Raw genomic sequence first — 23174 nt, 5'->3', positions numbered from 1 at the left:
GTGCTGTTAAAGAAAAAAAAGACCTGAGAATGTAGTGATTATCACAGAGGTAATGCAACGAGTAAGTAAGTAAGAAAAACTATGACGTTTTTTGACTGGGAAGCAGTGCTGCTCTCTCATCCCTAAATTTCCTAAAATCAATTTCCCAGCTCAGACGAAGGACAGACAAGAGTCTTAAATTATTAATAGAGCACAATTCTTTGCCCCAGTCAGATGAACATGCAAGTCAATTATTCATAATCCCTCAAATGAGAGCCCTTTTTGAGCCTTCCTACTGAAATAATATTCAGTGCAGCTAATATTTTATGTTTTCATTCACAATGCATCTGTTAGAAGGCATTCCAGCATTATTTTTTGTTTGTTTGTTTGTAATCACAACCAACAACAGTTTGGATCTTTTCCTTTCTTTGGTTCAAGAGACCATTTGGAGCCAGGAGAGAGAGACACACACACAGGTAGTGGAGGAAATCCTTTAATGGTGAGGAAACAGGCAGAACTGGCAAAAGGAGATAAAACACTCCAGACGGTGTCCTAAACAGAAATGAAGTGAAAAAACAAAAAAAATGGGTGGAGGACCGAAGGAGAAAGAGGCAAAGAGGGGGTGGAGATGAGTGGAGAGGAGGGTGAGTGAGTTATCAGCCATGCAGAATAGTAGTACACCTCATCTTGTTATCCTCTAGTTTGGGCGGCGCTTTTGCTTTAAGAGATAACAGGCGGTTCACTCCAGATTGTGGCTTTGAGTTAGTTGAGCTAACTATACTTATTTGTGTTTGAAAGATGTGAGCTTGTGGTCAGTGCTGCAGGTGATAAAGCAGGATGATGTGGTTGTAGTGTCCTGTGTTGAGTTATTTCATATAACAGGATGATGTGGAAATCTGGATTGTTGGTTAAACTGTATTCGCTGAGTATGTGAATCTCCAACAGGCAACACAGTCCGTTGCCTTTATGAAACACATTTAAGTATTTGCATTGAAAGATGTGAAGTCCCGTTAACACTTTTAAAACTCATAACTAACTCCATTAATTACCATATTTCCATATTCACAGGTCATAACACTTCATTTCTTCTGAAGTTTTTGTTTTTTCACTGAGGTCTGCAGTATATTTCAGCTGCACCAGTCTGCCAGCATTGAAGTGGCACAGCTCCAGCAGTTTCTTATATACAGCCCTGGAGGGCAGCCATTCGCACACACCTGTTGCCTACTCCTCACATGGTGTATGCCACCCAGTAGATCACGTTCACCACGGCAAAAGTGAAAGGGAACACTGCCCTGGCATAGATATCGATGGTGTCGGCATCGATGGGCTTGCAGACGCACTTGGAACAGCACTTCTTCTTCTCCTCCTCTGTCTCCTCCGGCTGCCTGGACCTTCTCCTCCTCGGCTCAGCCTCCTCAGTGCAGCCCTCCCCGGGGATTTCGCTGCTGGAGCGCTGAGTCCGGCCCTGCCGGCTGGAAATCATCACGCCCTGGTTCATGCCAGTGACCGACAGGGAAAACAGAACCATAGCCTGTTTGCCGTTCTTTACAATGGACTGTAGGGAGACAGAGAGAGGGACATGTTAGTGCTCTCTGAAGCTTTATCCGGTAGAGAGCAGTTTCCAGTAATTTGACAAGATAACAGGCAAAAGTGACACTTAACCCATCTGGCCTTTAGTGGACTAGTGTAGAATACAGAAAAATGAGAAAACACTCTACTTAATATCAAAAGACAGAAAGAATATTTTAACACAATTTATCCTGAAAATTGCATGTTTTATTATGTGAATAATACATCTTGTACTATTTTCTTCATTGAAAATACCATTTTGTCAGAGCGTGTCTTGCTTTTATCCTATTTTTATGGTTAAAGAGGTACTTCATACGTTTTTATATGTGCATTTTTTATACTTTTTAACACTTGGCATTTTAAACTTTCTGTGTTTTTGCAATGAAAACACTTGGTCCTCGACACTTTGCCCTATTTTAACAATGAAATATTACAGTCCAGGACTGTGGCATAGAGCCACACACATAAACCACAGCAGATTAGGAATTCCTCTAGTTCAAGCCTTGACTTATTAAAGGTCATTGTAGTTTTACTCACATCATCAATGCATACGGGGTCCCCACACATTTTAAGACACACCACAGTAACATTCAGTTTCAATCAGTTTTCTCATCCTTTTTCATCTTTGTCCTCATTTATCTTGTGTTGTCAGCATGAAAACTGTTTTTGTTTGATATTTCTTCATTCAAAGGAAAGTTCATTTTACAAAAAATACAATCAACACAGATCTTATTCTAAAGGTACATCCCAGTAAGATGAACATGAGTAGTAAATGAAACAGACAGTATGATGACAATCACTTTTACTCCCTGTAGGGAAATCTTCTATTTTTCCCATTATGCTCTATAGAGATTCATTGTCTTGCTGAAGGTCAGTGGGACGGATGCTTGTCAACACCGGGGCTTGAAGCCGAGACCAGGTCTGTGTTTGAAAGGCTTGCTCATTACTCACAGCACCGCCCCCCCCCCTCGAAGCAGAGCACTGTTATCTGCTGACGGGAGAACATGATGAGAATGATTTCCTCACCTCAGAGCTGAGCTTGTTGGCCTTCACCTTGGCTTTCTCTTTGAGTCTGTAGTCAGCGTTGTAGTGAGCAAAGGCGTACTCGATCAGTGCCGCAAACACAAACACATAACAGATCCAGAAGTAGACGTCTAACGCCTTGATGGCTGATGCTCGTGGCAGAGAGGAGCGGGCGCTCACCATTAGCGTGGTCATGGTGAGAACTGTTGTGATCCCTGCAGAGAGAACAAAGCCACAAAGTACATATTAGGCTTCTGTGGGATTTTAGCTATGTTAGCGGTATGGCTCTGTGAATGGCAAGGTCAGCCACTTTGGTCTAAACTGAAATATCTGTTGGGTAGATTCCCAGGATTTGTGCCACCGGCATCTCAGATGTGTAATTTACCCGGGGAAACATTTCACCATCTGATGGATTTCCCTGAAATTTTGTAAAGACATTCACGATTCCGTTGACTTTGGTGATCCCCTTACGTTTCCTCGAGCAGCACCTGGAGGTCCACATTTGTGATTTTAAGTGAAATTTCTGAACAACTGTTGGGTGGACTGCCATTAGAGTTTGCTTAAAATTTATGTCCTTCTCCAAGAATTGTAATAATTTTTGTGATTTATTCAGTGCTTTGGTTTATGACTAAATGTTTTCCAAGCCAATGATGCTTCCATCAGTTTTAGCTGTGCTATGTGTTTGCTACTCCTGAGCAAAGGTTCCATTTTAGTGCTTAATAGGCTTTCTTCTAGTACCACCTTCAGGACAAAATCTCTCTTCAGGACAAGATCTCTCATCGTCTGTCAGATTGTCATGAGAACCAAAAATAGAAAAAGTATAAACCATTTTGACTTTAATAACCACATGGTCTTTTCTCTGGCGCCACCACCAGGACATACATTACGTTGATAGCCCCAAGGCTCAAATAATAGCAAAATTGTCATTGACTTGTCATCCTGTTATTGAAAGGTTAATAGCTGCCTTAGGAAGCTGCACCATCCCGCCACAATAAAACACTTCCATGGTTTAACCTTTCTACAGATCAGTGAGCACAATTTTTCATTCAAGTTACCCCTTTTAAATTTTCAGAAAAGTTAAAACAGGTCTCATCAAACTAATACGAACCCAGGGATACACGAGCGGGGACTGCTGATTGGCTGATCCAAAAGGACACCCAAGACATGGCAACCAGTAATATCGAAGGCATGTATGACTGAATGATGTAGACGCCTCGATTACGTCTCAGCTGGAAGCGAAGACTGAGCCTTGGAAATCGTCCCGCTGGGAAGAAGAAAACAGACATTGAGTTTAGTTGCTTTACTGAAGAAGCTAATTATCTATTTTGAAAATATTTGTTTGTTCTTCTGAGACACTGATATCAGAGCCTGTCTGTCTGCTCGCTTCTGCCCCTAGTGGCAACATTTCATGATGTAAGACATAAAGCAGTCTTGCAGACTGTGTCCTCCTCACAACAGCCTCTATCATCTCCTAAACCTCCTGCCTGGCTCAGCAGCAAGCCTGGCTTGATCCATTCCCTCTATGCATCAAATATAATCACAGAAGTGCCTGAAGTTAAAAAAAAAAGCTCTTGCTTCAAAAAGAATCTACAGAGGTTTCCAACACAAGCGGCAAGCCAAATCCAAAAACCCAAAATAGTACATAATGCATAAAACAGTACAGAAACATGCAAGGGGCTTTCAAAGTGCTTGTGCTAGAGCTAACCTTGACAGCAAGCACTGAAGAAAAGCAAGAAAACAAAATCAATGCTCACCAGATTTGAAGTTCATCATCTCAGTGACAAACCGATAGTCTGTGATGGTGAACTGGGAGAGCTCCAGTTTGTCCAGGCCATGGATGTGTCTCTGACTTTCCGACCAGTGATACACAATGTCCTCTGAAGAGTAACCGTCTGGAGTGACATAACAGATGACAACCAGGCATTTAATATAGAGATATGTAATGTGAAGGTTGCTGAGCACATTAGCATTTTCATCCTCGCACTGATGAATGGAGGGAGGGAGCTTGCAACTGTGACCTTTTATAGATGTCACTGTACTTGGACATAAAACATTTCAGCAGTAACTCAAGATAGCAAATCTTTTTTTTTTTTCCCCTGAAGGATGTGTGGTGGAGTTAAAGGCAAATCCCAACTTACAACTTTCCAGGTCCAGCATACACTCCTGTTCATCCATGGGATACTTGGTCAGGTCCATGTCACACGCCACTGTCGAAGTGATTCTAGTAACAAAAGAGCTGAGTCATCTAAACTTGACTGACACCAGTATAGCTGTCCCTTAGCCATTATTTTTTTTATGGAAACTCAATTGACCATATTTTCCAGAAAAACCCTCCTTCATTCAGATCTGGCATCTTTCCAGTGAAACTAGAATCTTGTATTGTTAGCTGAAAGCTGCGTCAGCTGATGATGAACACGAGCTCAGTGCTTTAGTAAGCGGAAAAAGGATAACAAACTGAGTTTTGGACAGTGGGAATCCAACAGTGACATATTGTCATCTAATAAGGTCAAATATGAACTTTTTAGAAAAGAATTACTCACCCAGCAGATACAGCGGACGTTCTGGTTTAGTTCTGGTTTAGTTCTGGTTTTTTTAGCCCTTGTCTGGTGTCTATCAACTCCTAAGAAAAATGTCTGACTTTTTATTTGCTAAATTCTCCACTATGTTCATCAGCTAGTCTCTAACTTTGTCTCTTTACTATTTGATGCCAAGCAGGTGGAATATGGTGGATTTATCAGAGCTTTTTTGCCGACAGCAGTCTGTTCAGTCTAAAAACTCCTAAACCAAAGCAAAAAAGTTTCACTGCTTAAACCAAACCTTAACCACAGATGTGGTGATTGAAGTTGTTTTGTTTTTTGTCCTTCACAGTTTCTTCCAGCCTACTATTAGTAACTCCCGCTTTAGCTGTTTTGATGATTCACTTCAGATAACTCACCTTCATTCACTTTAACTTTATTTTCACCTTCACCACAAGCACATCAGACCACACCACAGATTTTTTTTAAGTTTAAGAAGTTACCACAGAGTAAGTAGTAACAGTTTACTCTCAGATTATGGCATGGATCGTGAGGGATTTTCATGCCTAAAGACAGCAAATAACAGACATCTGTGCTCTCAAATGTCAGGGATTTCTGCAATTTTCAGAGTTTTCAAAAAAAATATTGAAAATCTGAAACTAGCACGAGCTTGCTCATTTAGAAGAAAAAGGTTGACATCATAGCTCCATGACATATGCTAAAGAGGTAAAGAGTCTCAGTTGTGTTGTCTGATTGTCTAAATCTGACTAGTGAAGACAACAATCTGTTCTCTCATACCGGCTGCTGTATAGAATGACTCCGTTGGGCTGCAAGCGGATCAGCTTGTTCTCCACAGTCACATCGTGGAACCAAGCAGATTTGGCGTTGACAATGAAGGTGTCTGGAAGCCACAGCTTGTCCACAAAGCGACTGTCCAGCCCCAGTGTCTTGTTGGTGTGATTGTAGGACAGGCGGTCATCATGCCAGCTCTGCCGCAGGAACACGGTCATGGTGTATTCCTGCCAGGAGCAACACACACACACACACACGCACACGCACATGCACACACACACAAAACACTGAGTCATGGGCATGGGAGAACAGACTTTATTTCAAGACAATGGACCAATGAACAGATATATTATTTTCGAAAGTTCACTTTGTATCAAAAGTAATTGCTAAAGATGAAAACAGAGCCCAGTGCTAATTTGTGTGGTTTAATATCAGATAGATTAAAGTCTCTGTCACTATAGAATCAAATAAATACATAATTTAAAGGGAAACTCGACCAATTTTACACATAAACGTGAGTTTATTCATCATTAGGAGTACTTCTGTTTTCTAAAACAGTTTCTGGTGTCATTTGTATCAAACTTATTGCTCTCCTGTTTTGTAAAAGAACTTATGAAGTATTGCTAGTTTCCAGCTTTGGTTTTTGGACTGTATTTCTTATTTTAAAGCAAGAAAAATGATTGAATGAATGATTTGTTTGGACTAGAATCAAAGTCACACACATAACATATACTGTCCCACTAGATTTGGTTCTTACCCCACAAAATCCATGAAAGTATCAAATTATCTAACAACTCAGCCAACGTGTCACACATGTTCACACTGAGTACTTTCAAGTGGGATAAATCAGGATTATGCAAATAGGAAATCTTTGATCTTTGCCGCAGTAGTGAAGTTGAGGGATGATACAGAACCTCAGTGAAAAAGGGAGGAGGAAGTGACCGTATACTTTACCATGTTGGCTTCAGAGATGTGGTCAATGCTGGCCACTTCAATAGCCATGGCCACGTTCACTGGTGGACCTGCAGGGGGAGAAGTGAGAACAGAAGGCACACCTGCCCCACCCCTGTCTCAAACACGCATACACACACACACACCTCATCTCTGCTCATTCTGGATCCATCAGTCCCTCCCATCCTCACTCCATCACCCATCTGTTTCCCTCCCACCCACCATCCTCCCACGTCTCAAACACTCCTACAGTGCGTAGAGATTAAGCATTATCCAGTTTAACCAAGCTAAGTGGCACATCACACTGTGGGCATTCATAAACAGCACTGGGCTTTCATGGACTCGCACAGAGTGAGCTTCTGCCAACATTCACACACACACATATACGCGCACACACACACACTCCAGAGCATTTTCACTTAACAGTTTGCCATATGATTAGCATGGAGTGTGCCTCTGTGATCGGATGCTCGAGGGCAGAAACCACAAGGGAGCTCATCGATGCAGAACAGAAAAAGCTATTTATACTGAACATTAAGGAATCATACATTACCATTCCCCACTATTCAACACCATCCCATCTCCATTTCTGGCAAATGATATTCAACTGACCATACACTAGATGTATGGTGGGAGGTGATTAACAGTGGCAGGTTTACTCTAAGCCATGGTCAGGAAGAGAGAGAGTTCAGATGAGCATTGTCATTCACCTGATGCCATAATAAGCATTTTACATAGTATCCTCCAATGAAGGTGCACAGATTAACAATATATTGGCCATACATACACTATTAACAGATGTATGTTTACTAGTTATAAAATGGTAAAGTTTTGCATTGCATAGTCTTACCGTAAATGCACTGCAGTGTTTATATTAATGTGGCATTAATTTTTGTTTCATAAAACTTCTCATAACACTCAGATTCACAAATGTCTTGTGTGCCATACAAATGTGGTAACAATGCATTTGCAAATAACATCCACAAATATGTATTGCACCCTGGAAATTGTCCTAATACTCACTTATACATATAGTGGCCAAAAGAGCTCAGAAGCCATAAAGATGCTGTATTCATTTGCTTGTGCTCTCTTAGGTTGTAGTTTATTAAGTTCTCTGGGCCACTGTGGATGCATCATTTCTTTAAAAAATAATTGAGCATTCATTGGTCATATTGAGGATATACTTCCAATTTATAATGGCATTTTTACTCTTGTGCTGCGGAGGTTAAATGCACTTATTGTGTAAGTCTCTTTGGAAAAAAACATCTGCCAAATGAATATAATGGATGAATGAATATAATGCAAAAATGATTTCCAAAACACAATAGGATTCACACATCCAAAGAATATTTTGGTTCACAAATATTTTTTGCAAATTATGGAAATCAATTTCTGAGTTCCCCATAGCAAGATTTTGGGGGAAAAAAGATCCACAATATAATTATCCAAATTATGTATGAGAAAGAAAAAGCTAAAATTGTTTCACAAAATGGGTTGTAAACTAAGTTTCTGTAGTGTGCATCAACTTCGATGTGACATCCACTGGATTGTTCCAAAAATTATTTATCTGTGATAAAGTCATATTTGTGAATGTTATTTCTTTTACGAATCTGTTTTTTGTTTTTGTTTTTTATCAGTGTATGTATCAAATTCATTTGATGTTTTATGACACAAATATAACTCCACATAAAAGGCTATGAGATATGAGTCGAATGAAGGGAATTATCCCAAATAATAGACATGATTCCCCAATGGTCATAACAGCTCTTTGGGTTTCATTTTCACATTATAATGTTACATCAATAGGAATGTAGTGACCACATGATGCTGCATTATGATGATCAGTGTAGGCGTGTAGTGTGTGTTGATAGCAGCGCACCTATTCCACATTTTCACCTTTGCTCAGCTGAGTTAAGCTGTGAGATTGAGAAATCTATCGCTGTGGTCATTGGATGTTTCACATCTTGCAGCCATTCTTAGCAAAGTCTCCAGAGGGGTGCACATTGTTTGCACCACCCATCTCCCTCTTGTCCTTGAAGGGAATCGTCCTCGATAATCCCTTCAGCAAAGCTTCTCTTCACCTACATGCTTTTTTTTGTGTGTGTCCTTAACAAACGATTCACCTTACTGAGGAGTCAAAGCAGATTTGCATAAGGTAAATACAGATTTGTTCTGATGTCGTACAAGAGAAAACCAAAAAATAAAGACACCTCTCAAGATAATGGAACTGGAAAATGAAATGTAAACATCCACGTTGGTGTATTCAGGGTCAGGTTATGCTAAGGATGGCTGTAAATGTGAGGGGGTGAAATGCAACCCAACGCCACAAGCAGTAGATCTCATACTCACCTCCTATCCCAGGGCGAAAATTTCTCGCATAGCCCTTCATTAAATCATCCAGATTAGGTAACCAGGATATTTCAATGTCTGTACCTACATAGTCCCCAATGTCACTCAGCATGGCCCTAAAGGAGACAAACAGCAAACACAGCAGCCTTCAGCGGTCTTCGAGCCACACCATGTGTCCTCAGGAAAACCTGGCAGCCTCAGATACATAAAGGTCAGGAACATAAAAAGATTTTTAAAAAACAAACCTTCAAATAAGAGACAAAATTAGTTTCGCAGATCTTTCTGGCCCTTGCATGGCCTCAGCTTTGGGTTAAAAGAAATCATGAACCCAGAGCTATAAGGTTGCCCCATAAAGACGCTCTTTATTATTTTTGTTAGTTATTATTATTATTTTGTTTAGTTTTGGCCACCTGATGGCAGCAGAACCAGCTATGAACATAACACTGACATTTCAGAACATTATTAGTTTTTAAAGTTGTTATAGAAAATGTGTTAGCAACTAGATGTCTATTTACACATTCAGCAGATACAGAGCAACTTTAGCATTGATTTTGAGTTGTGTTATATATATTATTCACTCTCCTATGAACTCTGTTTTGGTCTCCCCCAGCTACAGATAAAAATGTCTATCTCTCTAGCTGTTAAATGCTTCATGAGATTGCCAGCTAATTGCTAAGTTTGTCTGTGTGCCATTTGGTGCTGGCCAGGTAGCAAACACTGAGTTAACAGAGCTTCTTCACAGAAAACAGCTGCCTGCTGCTGCTAGAAATTAGGTTGGTGAGAGTCAGCCAAACAATAAATCAGGCCTGGAAACCAAAACAATGAGCTAAAAGAGACTAAAATGCCACTAGAAGTTGAAGAGAAGTACAAAGTTGGTGATAATTTTCTGTGGTTCTGCTCACTATAAGAAACCCTCTTCACATTACAGTTAGTCATTTGCTTCATTGTTGATGTAAAACTGTTGATTAGTGCAGCTTTAAATTTGAGTCTCTGCTCAGAACCTGGAGGGATACCCAACTCAATTTTAAAGAAATAACTAAATATTACAAAGCTATTAAATCATTTTATTTATTTGTAGATTTGTAGATGTACTCAAGTTGTGCTTTTTGCAAATATGAAGCATTTATTGTATGATTATTTCATGCACAACAGCAATCTGAAAATAAGTGAATGTTCACCAAACAAGTCACATAATATAAAGAAAAAAAATAGAAAGAAACACATTTACTTATTAATTTTTGGTGGATTTTATGCGTTACCATATGGTATAGATCCACATTTTCTAAATCTCATCCCATCTGTTGAATTAATTATTGCTGAATTTAAAAATTACTTTGAGTCTCTTATACTTACAATAATGTGAAGAAACGTACATATAATTATGTGCTTCATGAAATATTTAAAGAGATTTAAGTGGAATAAAGTATGCTCTTTGTGCTTCTTTATTCATAGCCTAACAGTGAGTAATAGTAAGATTGTGGTGTCCTAAAGTATTCCTATGAATTTTTTTTATTTTATTATCAATGACCATGTGTTATCATTAGCAGCATGTCATGAAAACAACTTGTCATTTGCTGGAGATTTTTTGCACGAAAATGATCAAAGCTCCTGAATGTCAGCACAAAATACCAGCCCTCAGCTGTATCCTTTCAAAAATCTGTGCTTGTAATAGCGTGCAAAAGTCACATCGGTTAAAGCCTGGTTGGCATATTTTTCTTCAGTCATGTCTCCACAAGGAAGCTGACAGCAGATCCAAATCTATCAGGCTAGCTTCAGATTTTACATAGCTCAGACTGAACATCACGCTGTGCCTGAGTCCACAAGCCTCAAAACCTTTTTATGTGAATTATAAAACAGGTTCTCATTAGACTACAGAGCTGCATTTAAGAACTTGTATTCTGAACAAGTTGGCAAATTTTTTTCCATTTCTGTCTCTAGTTTAAGAGAATGACGCCTTGATTCAAACAGCACTTATGCATTTTCCATTTCCTCACAGAAGAGGGAATAATAGTGAAATTAAAACTATTTTCTGGTATAAAGGGACACCCCTGAGGGCTCCAGGGAGGCCTCAGGGGTGTCCCTTTATACCAGAAGACTGCTGGGCACCCAGAGCCCACACTGACAGCAGCAGCCTCAGTGTAGAATTCAACAAGAGCAGCACAGCTATGATACCACCAGGTGGCAGTTTTGCATTCTAAAACAACGGGTCTGTAAACAGACGCCATGCAGATACACAGCACAGTGTACTTTGTGTATCTGAGTTAATGTCAACTCAGTTACACCCTGTCATGAGTGGCGACGTTTCAATAGAACACTGTCATTCAATTCAGACAGAGTTTTATCAGCAATTAATTTCAGATATACACAGTGGTGCACAATCTTGATTTTGAAGGCAATGCTGTCCTCCGGTGTTGAAAGAACTGACTGACGTGCAGCCAATAAATTGAATAAAGTCGAAGGTTTCAGTGACGTTCAAAGTCACACAGGGTAGTGGTGGCACTGCCAGGGAAATGGACCACATGGGGGTTTGATCGAAGGTGTTATTTTTGACAAACAATGGAAAGCCATTCAGTGAACTTTGAAATAAGGCTGACATTTGAGGAAAGTCGACCTCCTAGAGAGCAAAACATTACACCCACGGCTACATGGAGAACTGACCTCCGCAGCAAAACAATGTGCCACAAAAATACCTGCTTCTCTATTCAAATTGTAATGAAAAGAAACACATTTCTGCCATGTCATTAACATTTCCAGAGTGGATCCATTTTGAAGTGGCAGATGTATTTTTAGCCTGGTCATCACTGTCATGTCTGAAATAAATGGGAGAACTGAGTGAATTAATTAATCACTATGTGACTCCTGGATTTCTTCACTAATTGGCAGTTTCTATATTTAGAAATAAAGAGCTTTTCCTTCAAGAAATCCGTTAGCACGCCAAGGTCAAACTGGCCCACTCGTATTGAGGGACGACATAGTGTGTGGAAGTGTGTGTCTGCTGGGATGAAATCCTACTGTATTAGTCTATTTATTGTAATTTAATATGAATTTTACAGGAGCCTACTGTATCCTGTGTCTGTGGTGATCAGACCAATGGGTTTACTCTGACTCACTGACATGTCCTGTTTGACTTTGCTTTTTTAAAGCCTTTCGTCCATGCAGTTTCCCACGATTGTAAAAAATGATTCAGATACAAGCTGTATTTATAGTTTCAGATTACAAAATGTAACTTCAGTTCCCCTCACTGTTTCTGGGCAATAGTACAACTTTTTTCTTGAATGCCTAATTAATGGATTTTGACTTTTTTTACATACCGTCTGCTGTTTATCTGTTAATGGCTGCTCATACACAGCTCTTTGTGTCAGAAGCATTTCACTTCCTGTGCTCCAGAGGATTTTTAATCTGACAGACTATCAGACCCTGAAAATGTGAAAGCTTTTATCAACAGAATAAACCTTCTAGCCTTTTTTTTTTTTTTTTTGGTCTCTAATTGCCACATTGGAGCAAAACTGACATTTATTTCCTGTGTTTTTGTTTCTTGATTCCCTGACCTGAGTTAACGGTTTTCAGACCAGAAAAAGACAAACACAAGCACAGCTCACATGCAGCACTCCGAGTAAAAAGAAATGACTGTACACCATTAAAAGACATGCACAGGGTTGAACATTTGATTGCTCTCTGGGGAGATTTACTAAACATTTGCACCTCTCTATTTTCTCACCCCTCCATGCATGACAAACAGTTGAGAGTGTGTGTTTCCAAACGCAGCTCTTCTTTCTATATTTCATTTTTGTTAAATGTCTCTCCCGAGGGCCTGGATCTGCACCCGTCTGTTTGAGAGCTAACATTAAACAGATGGGGAGAGAAGAAGCAGGAGAGGAAAGACAAATAGTGGCAGCCTCGCTCAAATTTATGGCGTCTTTTTGGTGACTGTAATGCGCAGCGTACAAGCCTAATTAGTTTTATACACTGACACTGCTAGTTACCTGAACACGAGCAGAGTGTCAGTCCCCTGATCCTCCTCACTGTTTCATTTGTTTTATTGGCATCAGATTGAGATGAGCAATGCAGCACACTGCAACACAGTCACACCAGAATTCATTTGGATAAATCATAACAAAACACAAATAAGTGGTGGATCAATAAACAGCTACACCACTGAAATGACTGTGTGTGTGTGTGTGTTTGCAGTGCATTAGCTTTCAGAGATAATGAAGGGTCTGGGCTGTTTTATATCCAGCAAACACTTCTTTTTTATTGACTACATTACTCATATTAAACACTTAAATACGGAGTCCCAAATGCAACAAAGATCACTAATATCTTAATATCTAAATTAACACTAGCCTACGTTTCTTTTTTTTACTTCCAGTCACTTGATAAATGAACTGAAACTGAATTTAAATTTTACTCTTTTATTTATCTATCCTTATTGATCTATCCTAGCATACATTTCTGTATTTCACATCTCAATCACATCTATAAGACTTTCATATAAGCAACAAGGAAAATGGTAAGTATTCGAAAAACAGAAGATACTGCAAAGGGAAAAATTGATAAATGAAATTGAAGGGAGATATTGTGTGTCAGCCCTGCAATTGACTGGCGACCACTCCAGGGTGTACCCCGCCTCTCGCCCAGAGTCAGCTGGGATAGGCTCCAGCCTCTTCTATAGTAGATGATTGAAAGGAATAGGAAAATATAAATAGAAAATTGAAATAGGAAAATAGAGTAGAATTATGAAAGAAATAGGAAAAATTAAATGTGCATTTGTGGCGTCTGGAACTTCTAGTCTAGTCTTTAAAATAAAAAAAATAATGCTACGTAGTGTGACTTTTACATAACAGTTGAACAAGAGCTGGCTGCTGAGACTGCTAGAATGAAGAATTAAAAACCTGCATTGTTCACATTCGTGTTTGCTAGCGGCTAGCAGTTTTCCTATTTCTTTCCGTTGTTGCCGCAGTGCTGCATCTTGTGACGTATTACTTCTACCATGTATCGATTAGTGGTAATGGCGTGAAGCTGTCAGCAGCAATGTGCATTGAGTCACACACATGCATGAGTTACCATAACCATAAAAACATTAATCTTGCTTTGGGAGCTATAGTGGAAAACAAATGAAATTCAAGGTCAGTGAATGTTTTACTGATCAGTATGAACATTTTGCAACCTTGCAAATATGCTGCTGCCAAGGTTGGTCCCAGCATACAGGACAGACAGTAGTCCTTTAAAGGGTGTTTCCACTGTGTTTGAGGAACCTTTTGTGGAACCCCAGAGAATGACTAACTCTTTTATTTCACTGTTAAGTAATTCACCGTTTCAATTTTAAGTTGCTGAACAGTATATTTGCTGAGTGTAGGCGGGATGTAGCCTCAGGATTCGAAACTGAAATACCTTTCGTAGGTTTATTACTGGCATGTACGTATTTCTACTTTTTTTACTTTGAGTTGAAATCTATCCAGCCATGTAATCTACTTGCTGTACCAAAAACTAAAATTGTATGGTACTGCAAATATTATTTGAAACAAACTAGAATAAACAGAGACACAATTTAGCTATGTTTTAAACTACCTTTTCGTTTTAAACTACGTTTTCCAGCAGAAAAATACTTGGAACAGGTTGAGCCACAGTCTCAACTGAAGAGTTCAAATCAAAACAAACCTCAAAACATTTTTTCTAAACTGTAATCTGTCCTCTATCCTCAGCCAAATTAATACGCTGAGTTTGACTAAAATTATGAATTCCTTAACATTTTCTGAAAACTGATCAAACTGAACAGAAATGACTTGGGACACTGGGAGCAGCTCTGCTTGTCCCAGCTGTTTCTATTGTGGTTCAGGTACTGTGTGATGTATACAGTACTTTGACAGTAGGCTTTACACACTGACTATCCTTCTGTCATAACACGAGGGATCACGTCCAGTTCATTGCCATGTGGACCTTCAGATTTTTCTTGTAGGACGAGTCATTTCTGTCCTGTCAGACTCTAAAAAAAGGATTTTGTTGACTTGACCGGGAATGACTGGCTGCTGCAAATTGCTGTGGATTTTCTCTGTTAAGCTGTTTATTGTTTAATGTTTTTTTTTTTTTTTATATAAAAGCTGATAATTTTATCATCACATTTCCCTCCTTCTTCTGCAGTGAGGTCAGAGGTCAGCTAAAGGACAGCTGTTAGGGACGCAGCGTCTCAACCACGATCCTTTAGTGATAGGACAGTATCTCTGAACATGGAGCCATATATAAAATAGAGTGATGGAGTCTACGTAATAAACATACTGTACAGAGCTGCTGTTGGAGAAGCTTTACAGTAAAGTAAAGTAAAGGTCTCTCCTGATCAGAGATCAGAATGCTGCAGGGCTCATGTTCAGGTCACTGAGTGTCCTCTGTTATTTTAAAGAGCCTGAAAAATCCAAATTTAAATAAACTGACATTTGGTCTTGAACAGCTTTCAACACTGGATGTACAGTATGAGCATCATGCTGCCATCACACTATGCTCCTTTACTGGACAAAACTAAGAAAACAAATATGATACTTATTTACAGTTATTTCAGTGATTACAGGATGAGCAGTAAACCATACAGAATATATTTTCACGTACTGTTGCTCACAGCACATGAAAGATCCTGTAGCTGTTAGTTTTTTTTATTGTGGAGCTCTACTTTATATATAGAACTAATAATAATAATAATAATAATACAATAAAAATAATAATTATACAATGTGCTCCTCAATAGTTTGCAGTCATTCATTGAGATCAGTCAAATGATTAAATTGACAGAATATTAATGAAATATAATTTTGAAAGTCAGTGAATTGTTCAAATAATTTATTATGCAAAAAAGCAAACAGCTGGTAGAGCTTTTCTGTTTTATACTTTATTTTTGTACAATTTTTTTAACTGAACACATTTGAAGTTTCCTTTTTGATTATTGACACAAAATAAGTGATTTGAAGACATTATTTTGGACCCTGGGTACATGTGATGCGAGTCCTGACTCTTTTTATTTTATTTACTAGCAATTCATTGATAAATTTAAATGAAATGGTAGAAAGAATGTTCGATCATAACTGCAATCAGGGCCGTGGCCAGTTCTGAGCTCATATAAACAGACCCCACACTCTGCACTTAATTTTTTAATACTTAATACTCCTTACTCTATGATTTTTTTTATATGGGTTTTTAAAATATTCTATTTATTCAGTTCACTATTTTCAGTTGTAATGTTTGGCAGTTATATTGTCTGTTTCTCAACATTTCCCCCAAAATACAGAGGACGTGACCTCAGTGGTCTTGAGTGGTGCTTACGACCATAACAACAGTGTTGTGAAATGAACAGCTCAATGAAAAAATATACAATTCCTTGATTTCTGTGTTTGTATTATGTGTGCTAACTATATCAATGTTTCAAAATAATTGACTCTGCAGGGTTGTTTTTCTTTCCATTTTAAACTGAACATGGTGCAGTTTATGCACTTTTCTTAGAGTATAAAAACCCAATTTAATCAAATGAACTAATATGTATTAGGCCATCATAGTTTGAACATTTGTGAACATATTCATCAGATAAATGAAACTGATTGGAATAAACTATTTCTTTTCGCTGTTTACATGTGCTGCGTCACCTTAAACTGAGTGGGAGGCTTTTAGTGCTAAGCACTGAAGTGTCCCTGCACCACCTCACCCTGCAGCAAGAGCAGAGCCAGGCTTTAGAGCCATTTCATGCAGCCAATGGAACATGATCAAATCACTGTGTTATTGGGAAGTGTACTCTCCGGACAGTAGGAGGGATTTATCCGCTGACTCAGCCTCTCATATGGATTAGTCAAGAGGACTGTGTCACCTGAGTGCAGGTGGAAGGACAAGTGTGACAGACCCGAAAGATCATGGAAGGCTGGGATTAAATCCTGCTGCATCAAATCTTGCTACCGCAGCTTGCTAAACTATAATCTGGACATCACTCGTGTGTCCTCATAAAAACATGTCTACAGCCCCACCTCCTCCTGCCTGTCTTTCTGAAAAGCTAAAGCGAGATACTGAGCTTCTCTTTTCACCTTGTTAGATAAACTAATATCCTCTACAGGACTGGTAAATATGATGAAATTGTCACCACTCAACTTTTGCAGCTCCCATGCAAGGCTAAATTAATCCACCAGGGGATCCTCTCTGTGCACTCTGCTCTGCACCATGTATCCTAACCACAGAAGACACTACTTTAATTCACCTATGGGCACCTTCAAAGATGCTGCTCATTCCTCTTTCCTGACCTTTGATATACTACTGTAGTTGCTTACTGTCATGAACTATAATATCCTCTTCCACTTCCTGTCAGCTGGTGGTAACCACACTGACCCACAATAAAAGGCTCTGCTTATAGGTTAAAATCCTGACAGTCATTGTCATCAACAATAATGTGTCGGTGTGTGGTGAAATGATGTTTGACTTAGTCACACAGGCAACTGGACAGACAGCATTACTTTTAAAGTCTCACTCCACTCAGATTCCTGTGGTAGCACCTTCATATCATCTATGCTGCCTGAAGTTTTGATCTGCGTCCCTGTTCTCACCTTTGCTGACCAGATAGGAGCCTCGCTGTTGACTAATCTGCTGCAATCACAGCTGAATAAACTGTGACTATATTAAGACTGCAGACTCAACACTTTATGCAGCTGTTTCAACATAGAAACGTACCACTGGTAAACCATTCAAAGACTTCTGTTGTTATGCAGCTGCAGGAATCATTTATGTAGTCAACAAGGTTAGCAACAAACTGTTAACTCATTCAGGATTGTAGCCAGTGAACTGCTTAAATGAAAACATGAAATCCAACAACAGACTTCTGCCACAGCAGGTATTTTAGATGACATTACTCAAGACTGCATTTGGGACTGCAAATGAAACAGATCCATTATTAGTTACACCCATGCTTTCCTGCTAAAACCAGGTCAAATGTCAGCAGTGAAGAAGGTATATAGATATTAAAGGATAAGGCTGGAGTCATTCTATATGTTTGTGACTATTAACAAATCCCTTAAACTGATCAAAGCCATCAGTTTCGGTCTCTCAATATTTTCCTGATTTCCCTGACTGTAAGCCCCAAATCCACTGACTCCTATTGAAGACATAAATCTGTTCACAGACATATAGTTTCTTTCAGCTGGGCACTGTAGTTTTTGGCAAAAGTGAGTCAGATAAGAGTAAATGGTGATTGTCTTGGGGACTATCTTCAACCTCAGATTAATACACATTTGATGGGTAAGTATTTACAGCATCAGGACTGTGTGTATTTAAACTGTTAGTAGATTGTAAAGAACAGTGTCTTGTTGATGGTTAATTTGTTTAATATGTCAATAATGTGTTGACTAACTAATATAGTTCAGCAACCAAAAACTTCATCCTGTGTCCACTGAGGTTAAAACAACCAATGACATTCTTTGCTTTCTGAGATGTTTGCAACCATAACCAGTCCAATCTTCACACAATTTGCTGCTATGTTGTATATTATTAACAATCATTATTCTGTTTTAAGGTACTACTGTCCTTCACTAGGCTACAGTATTTTATAGTCCTGTGTTTCTTGTTGTCTCTGTTGCAGGTATTACACCATCAATTAGATGCAGACTGTGTTGGTGAAGTGAAGGGTAAGTGACACTTCAGCTGGAAAGAAAAGCTGTGAAATTCATGCCACACCAAAGGTGGCAAGGCATAACTTAGCAAGGCAACTTTTATGAAATGGATAAACGAGGAGCTAAAAAGAGAACCAGTGTAATTCTGTTCTGAGAGGGGGAGCAGAAAAGGGAAAAAGGAAAGGAAGGAGTTTGCAACTTTCAGCCACCAAAGGCAAAACAGCAGTGTGTGAGCGTGCATGACGGCGTGCGTGCGTGCATGCGTGAGTGTGTGTGTGAGAGTGTGTGTGTGTGTGAGAGAGAGAGAGAGAGACAAAGAGTCGACACATAATGAGGTGCAAGAAAAAGCCTACACTCTGCATTGTATTGAGAACAAAATAATAATAACAGCAGTGACTACAGGCAGGAAAATCCAATTACAATAGCTATTACTCCCTCTACTGGTGAACAGCCAAGAGGGACAATAGAAAGTGATTTGCCCAAATTTCACCCAAAGCTTAAACAGCTTCACCCCTTGCCCTTTTCTGTGGAGGCATAAGGGCTTTGGGAAAATTGGAGCTCAGTGACTGATGCTGGTTATCCTAAGAATTGGATGCTTGTGAAAGCTTATGTACAAGAGCACAAGGGCATTTCAATTGCATGCAAATGAAGGTACGACGGGCCTCTATTGAAAACATAAATATTAAGTTTAAAGCAAGTTTAAAACTCACCATCTGGTTCAGATACACCTGGTTTACTCAGCTAACAAAAAAATACTGTTTTGTTTTCAAGAAATCTGTGTAATGGGGTCATGGCTGGATGAAATTCCAATGTCACTGGGTGACATTTCACTATTTGATTATCTCACCTAAGTTTAGGCGCTTGGTTGAATAGGATTGGTTAATTAATTATTAAACCTGCACACAGGAGGTGTTAGCATTTCTGATGGCAGCTGTCCATCTGATTCTCTCAACAGAACCTGCAGCCCTCCCTTTTCTCCCTCTCTCCAAATTGGGCATCTGCATTATTGCTTATATAAAACAAGGAAGCACCTCTGTTTAAATGTATTGGTCCTGCAAATGGACAGACACTGAGGCCTCTTCTATCCCTGTCTATCATGGCACCATCTGATTTTTGACCCCTATCCAACAGGCCTGGAGGTGGGTGACATTATCTGCCACACAAAAACTCACCCACTCACCTCAACTCCCAGGCGTCTCCATAAAAAAAGAAAAGAAAAAAAGTCACCTCTTCCTATGCATATGCATTATGCAAATAGTGTCATCAGGTCCTTGTGCCCAGAGGGAAAGCAGAGCAGAGAGCAGACTTCAGGTTGAGGATGTGGAGAAGTATTTTAATGTAAGAGAGTAGAGTGTAAATTGATGTAAATTCAATTTACCCAGCTTTAGGTGTAATGTACATTAATATTAATAAGGTACAGTCGTGGGAGGCGATACAAAGCAAGGAGGACTCAAACTGACTGGCGTTTTTTGAGCGGGAAGAATATTAATTAAGGTTTATTTTTCCAAAGGATAACTGATTTTGCGTGATATTGGTTGTTGATTGTCCAGTGCAATACATAGTTATGCATAGTATTACTCAGTTTACCATCCACAGGGAGAGGTGTTGATACTATAATGCTTTCCTCGTGATATAGTATTGATTTCCAGTGGTTGTTTGCCTTTTCTGATCAGACCTATGAGTTTATGCTGCATCCAACTTTCTTTTATTCACCTACTGAATATTTTGGAGCGCACTGCGTTACGCGGCGACATGGTAGTGAGGCACCTGCAAAAAGTAAAACGCAAGGCTGATCTCACCTGGTGAAAATATCCCCTCCGACAATGAGCAGAGCGAGACTCGACAGCAGGAAAGTTGGGATCTCCATTCCACACGCTTTGTGATAAATAATTTTATAAAAGAAAAGTTTCCCCGGGTTGGAAATCGACGATAAAGCCACAGAGCCAGAGTTTTATTTCAGTGCGCTCTTCTCGTGATCCGGCGCCGCGGAGGAGAAGAAAGTAAAGTGAAGCGCTGACACTGCCGAAGATGCTGAAGGTGATGGCGATGATGGTGATGATGATGACCCCATGATCGGCTCCCCAATTCCTCCGCGTCCGGGAGCGCACAGGAGGGGAGCGCCTTAAGGAAAGGGGAGAAACTCCTGGTTCGACCGCAACAACGCACCGATCCGCCGCCGCCGCTTGTCCCCCAGCAACAGCGCAGAGAGAGAGAGAGAGAGAGAGAGATGGAGTGAGAGAGAGGGATGGAGAGAGAGAGAGAGAGAGAGAGAGAGAGAGAGAGAGAGAGACTCACTAATCTGTCGATCCCTCCTATGCTTGGCCTCTAAACGTCAGATTCAATCTGGCCACGGAAGGCGGGGGGGCTGGGGGTGGGGGCGGGGGGCGGCTACAAGAAAGCTTGTCACGAACGCAGGACTTGATATTATGTAATGTTTCAGACATTAGAATAATCTCCATTAGGTAATTAGAGTCTCACATAAACTTGTGTTTCTCTCTGGTGGAATAAGAACAAACAGCATAGGCTGTCACACCGAGGGACCCAGAGGGGCCCAAAGCGGGTACCCACAGGTTCTTGAGTTGGTTCAGGGGACCTTCTCCCACCAATAAAGACTAGCTGGTAGTCTACTTTCATGGCATCAAACTCATGTCAGATCAAGTACATTTCTCTAGTATGGATTCTCCAATGGGGACAATGGGTGGTCAGCTCTAATAAATTTAAATAATTCCTCATGGGAGTCTGGAACAGCTGACCGCCCCCAGCTGACATGGGCTTTTGGTCAGCAGAATAATGAGAGAAAATGAGGAACTTCACTGTTAGCTCCACACCTCCACCTCAGGCGATTATATAATATAACTCTGTTCTAATGCACATGTGGATCAGGCTGTTTCTATCATAGGGGTCCTATTACTGTAGTACAGAAGTTATCAAACATTTTTTCATGTCAGGGACCAAAGATCCTCATTTGAAAAGATTTAGTCTCTGTAGGAATCCAGTGGAGATTAAATAAAATATCATCAGGTACAATAAGCCCACCCCTAACACAAAAGTCATATTCAAGGATATGATGGCATGTAGAAGTTAAAGAGCAGGGCACTGTCTAGTCAAAGACCTTCATTACATGCCTTTCCACAGCTCTGTCTCTCCTCTCCACCACCTTTTCTGTCATCTCACTACTTTCAAAAAGCAAATGTGTACAAATACCCCAAAAAGGCAAAAAATAAATACATTCTGAAAATACAGCGATACCACATGAAAATAATCCTATTAAGCAAAGCATCCAACCGAATATTGTCATTATTGAGCACAACACACAGGAACCATAGTGGAGATACCATTGGGACATAAACCACATGAAATCTGTATTTAGCGCTACAGATACACTATAAATCCATGTATTGTAGGAGTATAAAAAAAAACACTGACTGTACAATAAGCATTAGCAGATACTACATTTTTAAGCTCATATTATGTAAATGGATAAAGTGGTATTTCATTATTACACGTTTACAAAATTGGTGAAAACAATTTTAAAAAGAATTGTCAAAGTCAATTGTCAATGGCTCACGCTCCAAAATACAAATACTAAATACTACAGTTCCCACAATGCAACTTAATACTACCTTTTCTTAGACCCTCCCTCTCTGGTGATGGCAAAATAATGTCTTTCGAACTTGTGTTATACATTTTATTCGCACTCAAGCCCAAATCATCTCATTAGTGTCCCCAAACAAAGCTACTGTAGAAAAAAATACCTGGATGAAAAAGTTCTTGAGGCAATCATGTGCAAGAAACTAAATGACATTTAGTCCTCCTCCCTTCATAATGTAAATTTGCATAAACTCAAATCTGCTAATGGTGCTTCTGTTTGCTGGTGTTGTTGTTTTAATCACTGCTATCTCTCTTTACATTTCAAAGTTGAGTGGTGCACCTGCAGTTTGAGATTAGATGATCTGTCAGCTGATGAACTACGTTCTCTTTGCGTTGACCCAGTTTTAACGGAATGTTTATGATTATAATCTAATAATGTCTAGGTTCTTCTTCCATGGGGGTTCACAAGTGTCCACCACATGAAAAAGAACTGTCAAATATCAAAACAGATTTTGAGGAAAAAACAGAACAGAATACTTACAAACTAATCTCTCTATCAGAGGAATTATTCATGAATTTTCAAGGGATTTATTATATTATATAAGCATTATGTGGGTCCTAGAGGTATAATCCCAGTAAGCATTTTAAGCTCCACTCAGTCTGATTAGACAAAAATAGGATGTTTAAGTTATAATAAGAAATTCATCCTCCATTAGGACAAAATTTGCAGGCTTTTATTTTTTTTCCTCATTTAAAGTAACCTCTTTATGTGCTGTGGGGA

General features: G+C 39.5%; 1 protein-coding gene across 1 annotated transcript; it reads right to left on the bottom strand.

Annotated features, from left to right (window-relative positions):
• Positions 1-1207: 1207 nt before the first annotated feature.
• gabrd (gamma-aminobutyric acid type A receptor subunit delta) lies at positions 1208-20669 on the bottom strand. The gene is made up of 9 exons (XM_041054449.1): positions 20602-20669; positions 9180-9295; positions 6834-6901; positions 5886-6106; positions 4710-4792; positions 4326-4463; positions 3680-3835; positions 2575-2786; positions 1208-1534 (listed from the first exon to the last, which is right to left on the bottom strand). The coding sequence occupies exons 1-9, from the start codon at positions 20667-20669 to the stop codon at positions 1208-1210; spliced, it is 1389 nt and encodes a 462-aa protein (XP_040910383.1).
• Between the last annotated feature and the right edge of the window lie 2505 nt (positions 20670-23174).

Source organism: Toxotes jaculatrix, chromosome 2, assembly GCF_017976425.1.
Source record: "Toxotes jaculatrix isolate fToxJac2 chromosome 2, fToxJac2.pri, whole genome shotgun sequence".
Lineage (NCBI taxonomy): Eukaryota > Metazoa > Chordata > Actinopteri > Toxotidae > Toxotes > Toxotes jaculatrix.
This window is presented reverse-complemented; position numbering and strand designations above follow the sequence as displayed.